The 15784-nt window shown below is 40.3% G+C and overlaps 2 protein-coding genes across 3 annotated transcripts in view; both read left to right on the top strand.

Annotated features, from left to right (window-relative positions):
• LOC134865409 (ERC protein 2-like) overlaps nucleotides 1–1939 on the top strand; it is a 145515-nt gene extending 143576 nt beyond the window's left edge. For both annotated transcript variants that reach the window (XM_063885025.1, XM_063884941.1), the window contains one exon: nucleotides 659–1939. The gene's annotated coding sequence lies outside the window, so the exon portion shown is untranslated. The remainder of the gene's footprint in view (nucleotides 1–658) is intronic.
• Nucleotides 1940–3477: 1538 nt separating this feature from the next.
• Nucleotides 3478–15445, top strand: wnt5a (wingless-type MMTV integration site family, member 5a). Its single transcript, XM_063886941.1, has 5 exons — nucleotides 3478–4577; nucleotides 7371–7520; nucleotides 9494–9741; nucleotides 12618–12910; nucleotides 13528–15445. Exons 2-5 carry the CDS (start codon nucleotides 7384–7386, stop codon nucleotides 13984–13986), a joined length of 1137 nt encoding a protein of 378 aa, XP_063743011.1. The 5' UTR covers nucleotides 3478–4577; nucleotides 7371–7383; the 3' UTR covers nucleotides 13987–15445.
• The last annotated feature ends 339 nt before the right edge of the window (nucleotides 15446–15784 follow it).

Raw genomic sequence — 15784 nt, 5'->3', positions numbered from 1 at the left:
TATATTCAAGATTTTTGGGGTCATTACTCAGGTCAAATCTTCTCTAACACAACATTTTCCCAAACTTTACCTGGGAACACTTTTAGTCCAAGACAAACAAAGTTTGTATTAAAGTTCTATCAACATGCTCTCCCTGAGTGACTGATGATAACGTCTTCAGTGATTGGTAGTTATTTTGGGGCCTGTTTGCTCAGCCAATGAGGCGCCCCCAGCGAGCGAGACATACATCATTGTTTCTTTTTTTTCCCACAACTGAACCCTTAGGAAAGAAGTGAGTTGTTGCTGACTGCTGTGAGGGCTGAATAACAGACACATTCCAATAGCTTTTTATTTTTTATTAATGAGTACTTGATGTTTGGGCTGATGCCAACTGCATTTAGCATGCTTAAGGACCTCTGGAGTCTCGCCAAACGGTTAGAGAAAAAATGGTCAAAGCGAGAAAAAAAATATCTCGCTGGACTCAAGTATATTGAGATCTGTTTGTCCAAATCAATGTAAATTAAATGAATGATGTAACCTTTTTGGAGAACATTTACAAGACAACCTTATATCCTTGGCTTGATGATGCATCTTCATATCCCTGTGTCAAATAAAGTATTTGGTTTTCATACTTTGTGGTTGAGCTCTCCTCCTGATTTTTGTACGTTTCTTTCCACAGCTGCTTGTAGGTGTAGGCCAGGTACCAAGATGTTCAAGAGCTTCAACTGCAAGGAACACACTGAACCAGACCATACCCCCCCCCACCATCATGTGAGCAGAAGATTTTAATTTATTATGGGCAAGCTCATTGTTCAGCCGGTCAGATATTCTCACATCTTACCGATGAATGTCACCTCCGCTGATAAATGCAATGGCCCAGAGAGGTTGGGAGAAAGCAGCCCACAGGATCATCAGTCATCAGTGTGGAGCTTCAAGGTATTGGCAAGCGGCCTTTATTTCCCTAGCTGTTTTCAATAGACTGCGAGCTGGATTCATTTTACAGTATTGCGGGTGCTACAGAGTTCTGGCTTAACATCAACCAGCAATCACTCCACCACTGTCGACTACTGGTGCGGCTAAATTCAGACAGTGGAACTAGTTGTAAACCAATGCCAATCCTGGACTGGTTTGTGATGGCATGAATGTGTTTACTTCTGCAGTTAAATATCAGACTTTTGTAAATATGACAACATGGACCTCAAAATCCACAATCCACAGAGACCTTCTCAATGTACAGTGCCAAAGGAGACAACCCTGTCTGCTGAAACAAATGACTGAAATATGGCTGCATCTGAATCTTTCGGAATACTCAGTAAACCTCCCTAGTCACTCAATTATTGGACTATTCCCCACTTCCTGCCGAGAGATCAACAAAGAAAAGTAATTTTGGGATTAAAGATGCACCACAAAAACAGTTTAAGCATCAGTTTATACCTTAGACACACGACTGACCTTAAATTGTAAGCATAGTCTTCTTATGCATGTCTCCTTGTGTTCTTTTAGCTTGCTCTGCATTTGTTTAATAAACCACTATCATGTTATCTTAACTTTTCTACATCTGAAACATTTTTGAGTGCCACTTTTCTTTTTTAATTTAAAAACTGTGTGTGACTTATTATGCTGATGAGTGATATATTATTTTGTGGTCTTTTTCTTGGTCCCGTGAATCTGAGTAGCAAATCTGTTTATAATGGAGTGACTTGCATTTTAAAGCACTGTGTCATTACGTTTTTCACTGTACAGGGAGTTGCCGATAATGTACAGTGTTGTGTTTTGAACAAACAGTAACAGCGTCTCCATTTTGCCCTTACCTTATGTACAGTTTTTGTATATTGCGTGTGCATGTGTGTGTGTGGTTTCATGCTGTGCTCATGAATGTTACAACTGTGAACGTTTGGGAGGTAACAGTATTCACCCTTGACTTGTTCAACAGTGGCTTGCAGTGGTCAACTTGTTTTTGTTGTTGGAATAAAAGTTGTTTTCATAAGAATGGCAACATGTGTTTAATCTGCAAGACAATTATGTGAACATTGACATTGACAGTGTTATAGGTACATTTGAGTGCAACAGTGGGTATTTTCACAAGGTTACAGTTTCACCGCCACTAATGGCAACTACAACAATAGACTCTTGCACTGCCCAAGAAAGAATTCTCCCCAGTTTTCATGGTCTACCAATTCTCTCTCTCTCTCTCTCTCTCTCTCTCTCTCTCTCTCTCTCTCTCTCTCTCTCTCTCATAAACTCAGCCAGATGTTGCCCAGTTTGCTTCCTAGGGGAACGTGGGGGGTGGAGAAGGGGTTGTGAGGCATGGTGAGGGATCAGAAATGTGGCTGAGCATGTTTTAAGTGCTGTTTGACGCAGTCGCAGCCTCCAGCACCCACCATGGTAACATTAGCTGGGAGCAGAACTCTTGCAAAATTTGCAGGCGCTTCATACTTCATTTTGCCACAGGTATTCACAGTTATAATAAGAGTTACATTACTAAAGGAGAAAAAAATGTGACAAAATGACAGCTCTTGAAAAAATATTATTATACGAGTTATCTTTAAACTTTTTGGGGGGCAGACTGAGTTATGTTGATTGTTTTAATCACTTAAAAAACAATTTCTTTATTACAGACAGAGGGGCATACAATTAAGTTTTTGGTTTGTTTGTGTATGCATATATACATTTATATTCTCCCTTCATTCAAATAAGGTTTGGGGGGATCATATGGATTTTAAATTAGGCCTACAGCGGACCTATGGGATTGACTGCACTTGACTAAGACTAGAACAAGATAAGTATCAAGAAATTATCTGAATGGATTTCTTTCCCCCTCTCTTTCTCTTCCCTGAATCACCTGAGGCAAATCCTTATTTGGGTATTAAGGTCAATATTCACCCTCTTCAATTAATATGATTTACTTCTTTCCCTGAATGTTATTATATCTTTATTTCCCCAATCTAGGTGAAATACTGTCCAACGCAATATAAAATAACACGGCTTTCACCCTTGAATGCCTCCAGTGTGGACGGACAGAAACCCACAGTGACACATGTGAAACTATTAAACACTTTGCCCTCTGACACTCATCATCGGGTTCATTGAGAAATATCGAACTGTAAACTCACGGATTCCTGCAGCATGTTTTCAGATAATGTACCATAAAATAATAATTACCGTAATGACTGTAATGCTCAGAGGCCTTCAGGTGATGAGAGCAGCCTGTATAAGCACACAATATGGACCTGCTTGTCTTGACTTTACTGAGTGGTAACTCGAGCTGCTTCCAGTGAAAATCCTAACTCTGCTCTGGTATGGATAGGGTAATAGCCTCGGGTGCTTTATACGTTTATTTTAGGTAATAGAGACGCTTGTTTTGTTACAGCCTGTTCCGCCCTTCTCTCTCTCTCTCTCTCTCTCTCTTTCTCTCGCTCTCTCTCTCTCTCGTTCCTCTCCCTCCACGATTGTACCTACACTCAAATTCCTTGCTTCCAGAAAGTTGGTGACTGGAGGAAGTAAAAAGGGGTTTGAGGAGAAATGTGAAGCGCATGCGCCATCTGAAGGTTTTGGGCTGCGCATCCATGCTGCAGTGTGCTAGTTTGTGAGAGGAGGCGAATGAAGCAGGTGATAGAGAGGAAAGCAGAGTGGAAGCGATAGACGTTGAAACGTTCTTGCACTGCAACAGACACATACGGTGTTGAAGGACGACAGCCTCAGCAAAGCCGCTGTTCACACGCCGTGCTCTTTTCTTCCCCCTGGCACAGTGCGCACTAGCCAAGCCGCACTGTTTGGAGATAGTCCGCGCGGAAAGTTTTTTTGGAGCATACAGTCTGGAGCCGATTAATTGTGGCATCTGTTTTTATTTTTTTTTTGCGAGGCGGATGACTTACTTTTTTGCATGTGAAGACTTTTAAGTCGAGCTGTGGAATTGTCCAAGTCGTTTTCTGCACAGAATGGAAGGTAAATTGACAAGTCGTTTGTGGCGAGGATCACCGTGTGGATCGTTCCGCAGGTAAAACGCGCTATGACCAGAGCGTGTGTGCGGCTGGATTTAATGTTCACAGCAACATTTTTTCATGTTTTTAATTTGACGTACTCTCGATACAATCGGGGACAGTTTTAAACCGGCTAAGACATTATATAATTACGCCGGCTAATTTTCAGTATCGACAAAGTAGCCTATATCCGACGTAGCTGCAAGTGGCACTTCGGGTTGCCGTAGGTAGTTGTTTTTGTTTATAATTACGACAACATCGCTCACCGATTCGTTAAAGGAACTGATCATTTCCTTACTCTGTTTTTGGACATTTTATATATCCCGCTGCTTCCTACAAACCCTGTAAATTGTTAGGTGCACGTAGCGCATTCACTGATTGTTGGGCGTCCGTGTTCACCCAAAACACCAAACCTGAAGAACTCTTTTTGCATTAGCGTTCCTCTTTCTTCATCCCAGCCAAACGAGCTCTTCCCAAGAAATCCGGATAAAACGAGGAGACGTGTCTTCATTGCAGCGGAAAAGGACATCTTAAATCCACCTGGCCTGCTCTGGGATTATTGGTGTGATATCGTGGGCAGAAATTGGATTTACAATTTCTAACGGACTGTGCTCGCTGGTGAGTAGCCTCACTTTTTCCTGCAGCCAACGTTTATGTTAAAGATGTGGGATTACGTGTGTCTGTGGGACCTTGTTAAACTAATACTCGTTCTTGGATGTGGACTATGTTAATGACAGATGTGATGTGTTAAACATGATTTTTCCTCACTGCATTGACTGTGGGCCATGGCAATGTCCAGTTTGGCAATTAATCCCTTTAGCAGAAATTTATTTATACCATTTTTATTTTTAATCCAACCAATAGTCTGCTTTCTGTTTCCATTGTTAACGATCCCCATTTAAAGTCTGACAATGTACTTTGTGCTGATTCTGCTCATCAAATCCTTGTACCTGGCTCCCTCTTCTGGTTTTTTAAACAAGACAAGCAAGAAAAGAGACTCATCGTTGTTTGCGCTATTAAATGGAGATAATGTTTCACTCAGTTCATTAAGGTGCCATGCAGTTTGGGAAAATAGTTATCTCTAAGGCTTCAAAAATGATTTATGAATTTTTTTTTCCTACACACCAAACCCTCAGAAAACTCGAATTCATTGTCACAATGCATAAAATACTAATCCAAAAAGGCAGACCATCCTTTTATATTTGCTTAAAAATGTAAGTAATTCATAAAACGCTTCGTTATTTCCCACTCTAAGCATTCTAATGCTTTTTCTTTTCATAGGAATTATACAATATTTACTAATAATGATATTTGTAAGAATAACAAAAACTAAGAAAAGAAAAATTGTACAGAGGGCAAAACATAATTAAAGAACATTTTGCTTCCTTAACAATTCGGCTATGATGTTTGTTAATCGATTAGGTCCCAAATGACCTTTACAAATAGCCTCCTAAATGATCCATTACAACGTCAGAGCCCGATGCTTCATCATGACGATGGTTTTCTAATTTCTATCTTCCGGATGTCTCCAATGTGATGCCACTTTTTTACCAACAGGAACAGCGAGGTCGTTGTCAATTATCCAGTCAATTCCTAATAATTTTTTTACTCGTTTTAAAACGTTTCCAGAGGTTACGGAATGCAGGAATTAGGCCTATACGCATTTTTCAATGATACCAAATACAGAATGTATTTACGTTTTTAAACTATATATATATATTTAGTTTAAAAACGGTATATATATATATATATATATATATATATATTAATATATATATATATATATATATATATACATACAAATATAAAAATCTATAGCTTTGAACAGGTATAGTGTACATGGATTTAAGCAGTTATACGAAATATATCTTTTTTTAAATGCCTCTTCTCTCTCTGTTTAATCGAACAATTATGTTTCCCTGATCTGATTGGCTGAATCCTAGTCGGGAAATGTCAGATAATTGCAAACACCTGTGGCAATTTAAATAATAATTTGCAGAATATCACCCACAAGCGTTTGGGTCAGTCTTTGGTGCAAAATTATTATTTAATTGTAGAAGTATATTTTCTGTAAATGTAAATATATTTGTAAATCTGCTTCCTGGCAGGTAATAACGACAATTACTTAACAATCAGAGGTAAACTCCCGCTCTCTGTGGATTTTAACTTTATGTATGTGGAAGAACTGCAAAAAACATAATAACTTCACCATCTATTACTGAAGCAGCGCACAAACCGAGAGGCACAGGCTCGTGTGTATGTGTGCGCCCTGGTTGAGTGATGGTGAACTTGGCCTCGTCTTTAATGAGTATTAGGCAGGCCCAGGTCTCCACGACTCAACCCTGGAAAATAACACAGCGTGACAAATTAGACCTGCTTTGGGTCCCAAAATTCACACATGGCCAAACTAGATGGCTGGCACATCAGTTTCACTTGCAAATGTAAGGCTAATTATTTTAATTCATTTTCTGCCCACATAGCAGCCAAACTATATCACCAAAGCCACGCAGATGCCTGCACATAATAGCCTTTTTTTCCCTTTTTGTATTCCTTGTAGTTATAGGGAAACCTCTGCACAGTACAGCCTGATGCAGGCCACCTCCGCTGACGTGGCTCCTTCAAGTCCAACCACAGTCAATTAATAAATCTAAAAAGTAATTTAAATTCAATTATAGACCGACATGACCATTGTTTGTCAAATAACTATTAAAAAACCTATGCAACACAGTTTCTGAGAAGAAAACAAAAAAAAAGACCAATGTATTTTGGGGGTAATGTTTGCTTTTAAAGTACCAAGTCTTTCATATTTAAATAATAGAACAAAAAAAATTAAACCCTCACCCTTAATACATACAGTCAGTCATAGATGGAAATGAACCAGAATGTTATAGTGTTCTAGTTTTTAAAATGTATATGTAAACATCTAACAATTAAAATTAGAAGAGGTTAAATTTGAGACAACTAGGGTTTGACCCTTATGAACAGTAAATATGTAGGCTAAAAATAGACATTTAGATTCTGTCGCTTTTCTCTGAGAAAAGTGAATTGTCAGGAATGTGTCTAGATGTGGTTACATGGTCATTGTGTCTTCTCCGGCTGCATGTCTATCAGTCCTATGTGATTCACACTCAGACCTGCTGCCAAATGACTGCTCTGCTGTGAAAGCACTCTTGGCTAAGGGTTTTCATCATACAAACACACACAACCATGGTGCTTTTTGCATGTCAAAAAGAGAGTTTTGATGTACACACATAGAGCTAAAATATGTTTTCCTGCATTCCCTTCATACACTTTGACAATTCATATGTCTTTTTCTGTGTTTTGCTCAATAAAAAAAAATTGTGTGTGATACAAACATTCAGACAGGCCAGCAAGTCTGATGACCTCCCTTTTTTCTCTGTCCTCCCTCAGATCAAGCAGCAGAATGAACCTGGGGCTGGGCTGTGTGTGTCGGCCGGTTTGCTGGCCCTATGGCAGCTTGTTGGACTCCAGACACTGTGTCTTTGCCCTCACACTCCTCACACTCCTTATGCAGGTGGTGGTGGAGGCCAACTCGTGGTGGTATGCATTCATTTTCTTTCCATATGTACAGTATTTGTATTGGTATGAAGTTTATGCACAGTATGTTTTGTTGTATCCTGACCACTGGAAATTGTCAACTTTGAAACGGAAATGTCTTCTTTTACACTTATAAATGATTTGCATTTTTTTTAAAAGAAAGCCAAGCTTGAAAATATTTATTTTCTTAAAATCCCAAAGATCTGTGGTAATTTTGTTCCCTTTATAAATATATTTTTTAAGTGTTTATATTAGACATTTACTTGGTTTCAGTGTCCATTTCAGTCCTATGTGTGAGCGTGTGTGTGCGTGTTTACTAAGTAAGCCTCCTCAGCTTCAGTTGCACCACATATGAAATAACACAACTTGCTGACTGCAGCACATTAGCTTTTCAGAAAGGAGCTTTTTATCCTTTATTTTCTTTCTTTGCATATTGCCAAACCAAAATTATGAATATTATAGAAAACATAGAATGTTGTGGTTTATGAATCGCTGTCAAATATGTGCAAACGTGAACAGTGTGTGAATGCGTGTGTGTAGATGCACGTCCTATTACAAAATTCTATATTTCAGCATGCTGCTTTTAAACACACGGTACTTGTAATATGGGAAAATACCGTATAACAGTCACCGTAGAGCCACTACTTAAAGCAAATCACAACTCTTTACATCATGACGCTGTTTCTGTTTGTTTGTCTGATTGTGCGCTATAATTGTGTATTCCTAACTGAAGTGCTTCTAAAAAACATGGAGCATTTACAGTAAAGCAACACTTTTCTGTGTAGGACTATGCTTCAAAGAGCAGATCAAAGCCAGCAGTGACATCATGTGGTGAAGGCCTAATTATGTGAAAATAATAATTTAAACAAATAATTAAAGAGGATCTGTACAAATAAACATATTGTAATGGACTCAGCCCAGAAGGCAACTGCAGTGAAGTTCAAATAATGAGTTGGATTTACCAGCAGAGGACTTGCACACCATCACAGACGCTTGGAAAGCTGACTTTGGAGCACAGACTGTGTGTGTGTTTCAGTTTCCTCTTTGAGAGGACGCACAGGTGTGAATGATTTAGAGTCTCGGAGCAGCAGGCCAACTGACTGTGTGTGTGTGTGAAAGACAGCGTCAGTCTGCATGTCTGTGTGTACATTCATATTTTTCTGTGTGCTTGTGTGTGTACGTCTCTGTATATGTGTGGGTATTCAGTCTGTTCTCTCTCTGCTGACTTTCCCCAGTCGATCAGGTTACACTGGGGGCTAATTGTCTTTCTCTTAGGGCTCAGGGATGGGCCGCTCTAATTGTCCTGTGGCTTGGAACCAGATGCTCATACTAATGTTCCTCTCTCTCTTTTTCAATTGTGTTCGTCCATGTCTCTCTCTCTTTCTTCCAGTCCATGTTTAGATGTTTTTATTTATCTCCTACAAAACTGAATGTAACTGTTATACTTCAGAGCAGTTTTTCAACATCCATATTTTTTTAAGCAAAATATGCAGCATCCTAATGCCTCTAAGACCTTTTTTTATAGGAAACAGAGAGGGGGACATTCTCTTTGTTTGAAATCATACCATGCAACCTGTAACGAAGAATCTCTGATAGGCTTTTTTAATTTATTTTTTTACCAAACCCCGTACATTTCACATACTCTTCATTTTTTTCTGTCCTCTACTTTTAATGTACATCTTAGGTTGCCCTTGTTTTGCCTACTTCTACTACTATTTATTGTGTGTTCCTGGCCCGAAATAGTATGAACCTTCTTAAGCTCAATTTGATTAAGAGCTTAAAGGTGTAGAACTTTACTCCATTGAATAAATAACTGCACCTCATTTTACTGAATAACTTATATTCACGCTTAAGAAAGAGAAAACTAATTTGGTGAAATTAGCTGTTGGCTGGGAATTAAGACTGAAAACCTTCATATTGGTGTCAAAATGGCAAATGAGTAAAAACCACTGCATTTTGTGTGCCTCCTAATCCAGGTCTCTGGCCATGAACCCTTTACTGATCCCCGAAGCGTACATCATCGGTGCCCAGCCTCTGTGCAGCCAGCTGGTGGGCCTGTCGCAAGGCCAGAAGAAGTTGTGCCAGCTCTACCAGGACCACATGCAGTACATCGGTGAAGGTGCAAAGACAGGGATCAGAGAGTGCCAGTACCAGTTCAGACATCGGCGCTGGAACTGCAGCACTGTGGACAACTCTTCTGTTTTCGGACGGGTCATGCAAATAGGTAAGAATTGTACCAAGGTTGTATACAAAAAGCATGTGTTCTTAGAAACTTTTACATGAACACACAGCAGTAGACACATTTAGGAGTGTTCTTCCACTGTGAATCTGTGTGTTTTCTTTCTTCGTACTCGCTCTGTCTGATTCACTGACCCTCTTGTGGGGCTGTTGATTCTCAGCAGCTGTGTGGAAGGAATAGTGAGGTTGCTGGATAAATCACATGTGGCTTTGGCCTGCTAAACCAGCTCCCGACATGGAGCAAGAGGGAGGCAGAGAATCTGCTTTTCCCCTGATGAATGAAGGACAATCTAATCTAGTGTAACACACACACACACACACACACACACACACACACACACACACACACACACACACACACACACACACACACACACACACACACACACACACACACACACACACACACACTGTGGAGCTGGACTGTAGCTGCCCTGTATTTACAAGTAATGGGAGTGCAGTAAGTGTATGCACCAATACATCACCTTGTCAGAGATTAAACTGTGTGTGTGTGTGTGTGTGTGTGTGTGTGTGTGTGTGTGTGTGTGTGCATGTAGTGTACATGCCGTTTGCTTGGATATCTTATAGAAAGTTCAAGAGCTTTACGCTCCTCTCTTAGTAATCCCCACTCTTGAATCCTGTCATTTTACAAGGTTTGTTTTAGTTTTCTTTGGATGTGGGCCTTCACCTCAGGGGCTTATGTAAAGGTGGTTTACCATTTATTGATCATAACTCTCCAGGTGAATTATAATGAAGCTATACCATGTGGTTGTCAGATGATAGCAGAGTTAAAGCAGGATTTGGCTAATAGTAGTAAAAGTCCGCTCTTGTCTTGCTTAAATGTTGGGAATCTTTTAAATTCCTCTAGCGTAACAAATGCAGTGGGGTTGGCTTTTTTTTTTTTTTTCATGTTGGTACTCTTTAAGGTCAGTTCATTTAAAACAACAAACAGCTATATAAATCGCATGGGGGTGAGATCTGGAATCTTTTGCTTAGATTTCTACTCTCCCCCCCATGCAATTTATGGAATAAATGAGTAAGTGAATGGAATTTCATTTTGTGGTGCTCACAGCTTTAAGAATAACCGTTAATGAGCTCAACAGCAACTTCTCTTTCCAGTAATAATGTCCCCATTACTCAGGATGATCCACAGAACACACTGTCAACACTTTTCTTGGTGACTATTTTTAGTTAGAAAGTAGTTTCATTGAAAAATGCTTACATCAAGGTCTGTGTATGATCCAGAGAAACCCTTGTTTTTGGAAAGAGTCGTCGGTGAGTAATTTAAGCTTGTTGCTGTGAGCACAAAGACAAAATGTTACATTCTTGCAACATATCGGGGCGGTGGGGAAAATGTCAAGAAATGGATATCTCAAAACCTCAGCACATAAAACGGAAACTGTCTGCATGGATAGATACCACTAGAGGTACTTGTGAGCTCACTATGTGACCTTGTGCGTGCACATACGCATTTTTACGCTACTCTTGGTGATTCTACCTTTCTGTATCCCTGGCACTGCTGACTCCCTCTCCACATATCAGTCTTCATAGAAACCTCATCAACAGCCGTTCTCCTATTTCTCTTCTCCCTCTCCAACATTGATTCCATCTGAGCCCACTCTCGGCCAAGTAAACATGTCCACCCTTCCATGGCTGTCTATCTGAAAGTCGGTGTAACTGTCTGTCTGTCTGCTGGCGTAGGACACTGCTTGTGATTTAAAGCTGAGCTCCTGGGGGTGCTTAAGTGGTTTGGTTGGGACCCTTTCCCTGCCTGACTTGGCTAACTCCAGGTGGAGGTGCAGAAGTAGGGAATTAGTGTAGAAGACGACACTTTGTCTGTCCTCAGGTCCATTTAGGCCCATGTACTCTGGTGGGATTAAAAGCTGTTTTAGGCTAATGAATCCCACACACTCTGATCATCTGTGTTCTTGCCAGAGTTTTCCACCTGAACAGCTTTCAGACTTTCCACAAGGTTTCTTTATTCATCTGTTCTCTTCTGTCATTGTCTTTTTCCACTTTATGTGATATTTAGTGTATGCGTATGTCTCCTTTTCCGTTTTACTTCCTTTTTCTTCTTCAATTTCTTTTTCTTGACTTATCTCTTGAGTCGTTTCTTCTTTCTCCTCCCTCATCTCCCATTCTGTCCATCTGTTACCGTCATTAGAGTGCATTCACTAAAGGTTGGCCCAGCAGGTATACGAGCTGTGCATTTTTATTCTGTAGCAACCCCCGTCTTCAATGTCAGCCTCATAGTTTTGTCAGCTGCTTTTTCTTTAGTTGCTTATCTCAGTTTTCCGTATTTAATCTCTGGCTTTGTATACAAGTGGTAATGGATTGGTGATTGCAAAAACTGTTCATGTGAGTTTTTAGTTTTGAAAACCTTTTGTCCCTATGGAGGAAATGTTGAGGGTAGAAACAATGGGAGTTCAAGAGCAATGCCTCCAGGACCAGTCAGTCATGACAGATGAAGTGAAGAACTGTTGTCCCTTTCAATTTGGGTGAAAAGGCAGCTGCTTGTTAGGAAGCGTCTCTGTCACTGGAGGGCGCCCTCTTCACTCTGGCTGAAGCCCAATAACAGCAAACCAGATTCCAACATTCAACATTTGGTGATGAGGAGCTTGCAACTCTTGGTTGAAATGCTCTGTAATCTTAATGTATGGTCAATGCTGTCATATGACATCACATCCCATAACACTGTTTAAATGATTCTAGCAAAATGAAAGTGACAACCATTTACTGTAAAATAAATACCCTAGAAAAATGGAATAGTGGATGAATTTGCCAAATTAAAACACATTTCTTATTTACTATGTTCCCTGTTGTTTTAAATGTGATATGATTTTCCCGTTTTTGTGTCTGCAGGCAGCCGAGAAACAGCATTCACTTATGCCATCAGTGCGGCAGGGGTGGTGAACGCGGTGAGCCGTGCCTGCAGAGAGGGTGAGCTCTCCAGCTGTGGGTGCAGCCGCGCAGCTCGCCCCAAGGACCTGCCGCGAGATTGGCTGTGGGGCGGCTGCGGAGACAACCTCAACTATGGCTACAGGTTCTCCAAGGAGTTTGTGGACGCACGTGAGAGGGAGAAGAGCTACCCCAAAGGCTCGTATGAGAGCGCACGACTGATGATGAATATACACAATAACGAGGCTGGAAGGAGGGTAAGACACTGGGATTATACAGTATACAGACACATACAGGCACACACAAAGTTCATAAGATTTAATCAGATAAGAAGCAAGCATAATGATATAAACTGCAGACCATAGAATGAGACCAGCCAGTGATAGGAAGAGTAAGAGGGTTTGGAAGTGAGACAATCCAGGTCAATGAGATAGGTCTCCACTGATTATCTGGGTAACAGCTCTGTCAGCTCTCCCCTCCTGAGGCTTTGATCAGGAGACAGAATCCCTGGAGGCAGCTCTGGGGTTTCTTTTCATTTTCAAACATCTTGAAACCACCTCAAAGGAAACGTAATTCAAGATATCTTTTGCCCGGCAGTGTTCTTTCAAGTAGGACAAATGAGTGGACAATGTATGATTCAATGAGCTATAGGAGACATGGACAGGATCCTTCGGTCCTTTATGGAAAATTAATGCCTTATGAGATCATGAGCAGCACATAGTGCAAATATTTATACAGAGAGGTCAAAGTAAAAAAATGAAGCATGTGTCGCTTGGACATTTTTTTGCAATTTGCCACATTAAAATAAATGGTTTTGCAGGATCACCTTGTTAATTCCTTTATTTATTTTCCTCCCCCTCCTCTCTACTCTCAGACGGTGTCCGACCTTGCCAACGTGTCCTGCAAGTGCCACGGGGTGTCAGGCTCCTGCAGCCTGAAGACGTGTTGGCTACAACTGGCTGACTTCCGCAAGGTGGGCGACGCACTGAAGGAAAAGTATGACAGTGCTGCTGCCATGAAGCTCAACACGCGTGGAAAGCTGGTGCAGATGCACAGCAAGTTTAATGCCCCCACAAGCCACGACCTGGTATACATTGAATCCAGTCCAGACTACTGCCTGAAGAACCAGAGCACGGGCTCCCTGGGCACAGTGGGACGCCTTTGCAACAAGACCTCGGAGGGCATGGATGGGTGCGAGCTGATGTGCTGCGGCCGCGGTTACGACCAGTACAAGGCGCAGATAGTGGAGCGCTGCCACTGCAAGTTCCACTGGTGCTGCTACGTCAAGTGCAAGCGCTGCACCAAAATCGTTGACCAATTTGTCTGCAAGTGAGAAGAGGAGTGTTGCCTGTGTGTGTTTGCTTGCAGACGATGGGCATACATCTGTGTGTATTCGTGAGCAGAGGAGCAAAGGAGTTGAACACAGAGAGAGAATGGAAGAAAGAAACTATATAAATTATATTTATAGAGTTAAACAATTATGCCATTGCAAAAAGACTGACTCTTTTTTTTCAAAAAAAAATCTTATGTCTTCAGAAACTGAGAGTATCGTGAAATATTTATTTTTGAGATTGTTATGTTTTATTTTGGCCCAGTTATCACCAGCTAATTTTAACCCATACAAGTGCCTCAAACTGGCTGGAAATCTCCCTCCACCATTTATCAATATCAGAATATAACATTTTTCAGATGGGTCACACTGGTTGCGAAATTGGACTCTGCTTCCATTTCCTAAGAAGAGTAGTGTTTTATATTTGTGGCATAGTTGAATATGAAGTCCTGGTTTGTTGACTGTGTTGAGAGGAAAACACATGTGTGCTTTAGTGTATAGATGTGTTTTCATGGGTTCAGTCCCAAACCAGCCTTCACATCTTAACCAAAGTCTACTCGTCCTCTCCCCACATGTAGAGAAAGGAACACTGTTGGTCCGTGCAAGTCCTTGGAGTACAATGGGTACAATAAGAGGGTGATTTGGGGATTGGGCCTTTTATTAAGCTGTCCCAGAAGCCTTAGAGTTCCCCAGGTGCTGCAACAAGCCCTCCACCATTATGCACTTTGATACAGAGGCTAAAACCTGTCTGTGCGTGTCTGTTCAGCTGTTGTTGTTTTTTACTACCATGCATCAGCAAATATATCAATATTATAGCCTACATTCTTTTCCATATTAATTCAGATTATCCATTTAACATTATTTTACAATACTTAATATGGTTTGAATATATATGGGCGATGTTGTGGTTACAGTGGTGAAATATTCCATGCTCTGTATATAGTATGTCTATCCAACCAATCAGTAAACTGTATTTATTTTCTTAAAACAGATCCTCCTCCAAGCTAAAAACATAAAAACACCATATCCATAATACATCAATATTTAGTCAGAAAACCTCAAGTTTTTTTTAAGTCACTTTTAAAAATGGTGTGCTCACTAATGCGGCTCTTCACTGTTTGTAAAGGGAAATGCACCTTATTGTTTCGACACACAAACTCTTTCTTCTCACTCATGTTCAGCTTTACTGACATACACACACCTGTATAAATTTATATATCACAAGTGTTGAGGTTTTTATCATTACCACATATTTTCAGTACCACTCAGTTAACTGCTCACTATCCCTGTGATGATTCTCAATAGACAAACTATTTTCTACCAATCCAGATATGTATATTTATAAGCTTCTCCGTGAATTTGAGGTTTGTTTAACATAATGTGTTATAGCTGATATTTTGTTACTTTTTACAAATTGGCTCAATGCTCTACTTTGTTTCAATAAATATCAAATGTAAAACCAGCAGTGAAGTATTACCTCATAGCGTTTGTTCAAGTCTTGTTTGGTTCATGTTCATTTTTTTTCAACCTTTCTTTTTACACAATATGTGTGTGCATTTTAATCGAGCCCTTGATTTTAAAAGTATTTTAAAGTCAAACTTTTCCTTTGCTTCCAATTCTAACAACATTTCAGTGTTTTTTGAACAAGTTACTAGTGTTGTAGTCAAGACCACCAAGTCACAACCAAGACCGGAGTGTACTAAGACCAAGACTTTTAGAGTTCGAGACCATGTCAAGACCGGAACCGGACTATTTTGAATCCAACACTACATAATACATAAAATGTGGAAGATATCATTGT

Source organism: Eleginops maclovinus, chromosome 1 (assembly GCF_036324505.1).
Source record: "Eleginops maclovinus isolate JMC-PN-2008 ecotype Puerto Natales chromosome 1, JC_Emac_rtc_rv5, whole genome shotgun sequence".
Taxonomy (NCBI): domain Eukaryota; kingdom Metazoa; phylum Chordata; class Actinopteri; order Perciformes; family Eleginopidae; genus Eleginops; species Eleginops maclovinus.
Note: the sequence above shows the minus strand (reverse complement) of the source record. Positions and strands in the feature narration are given on the sequence as shown.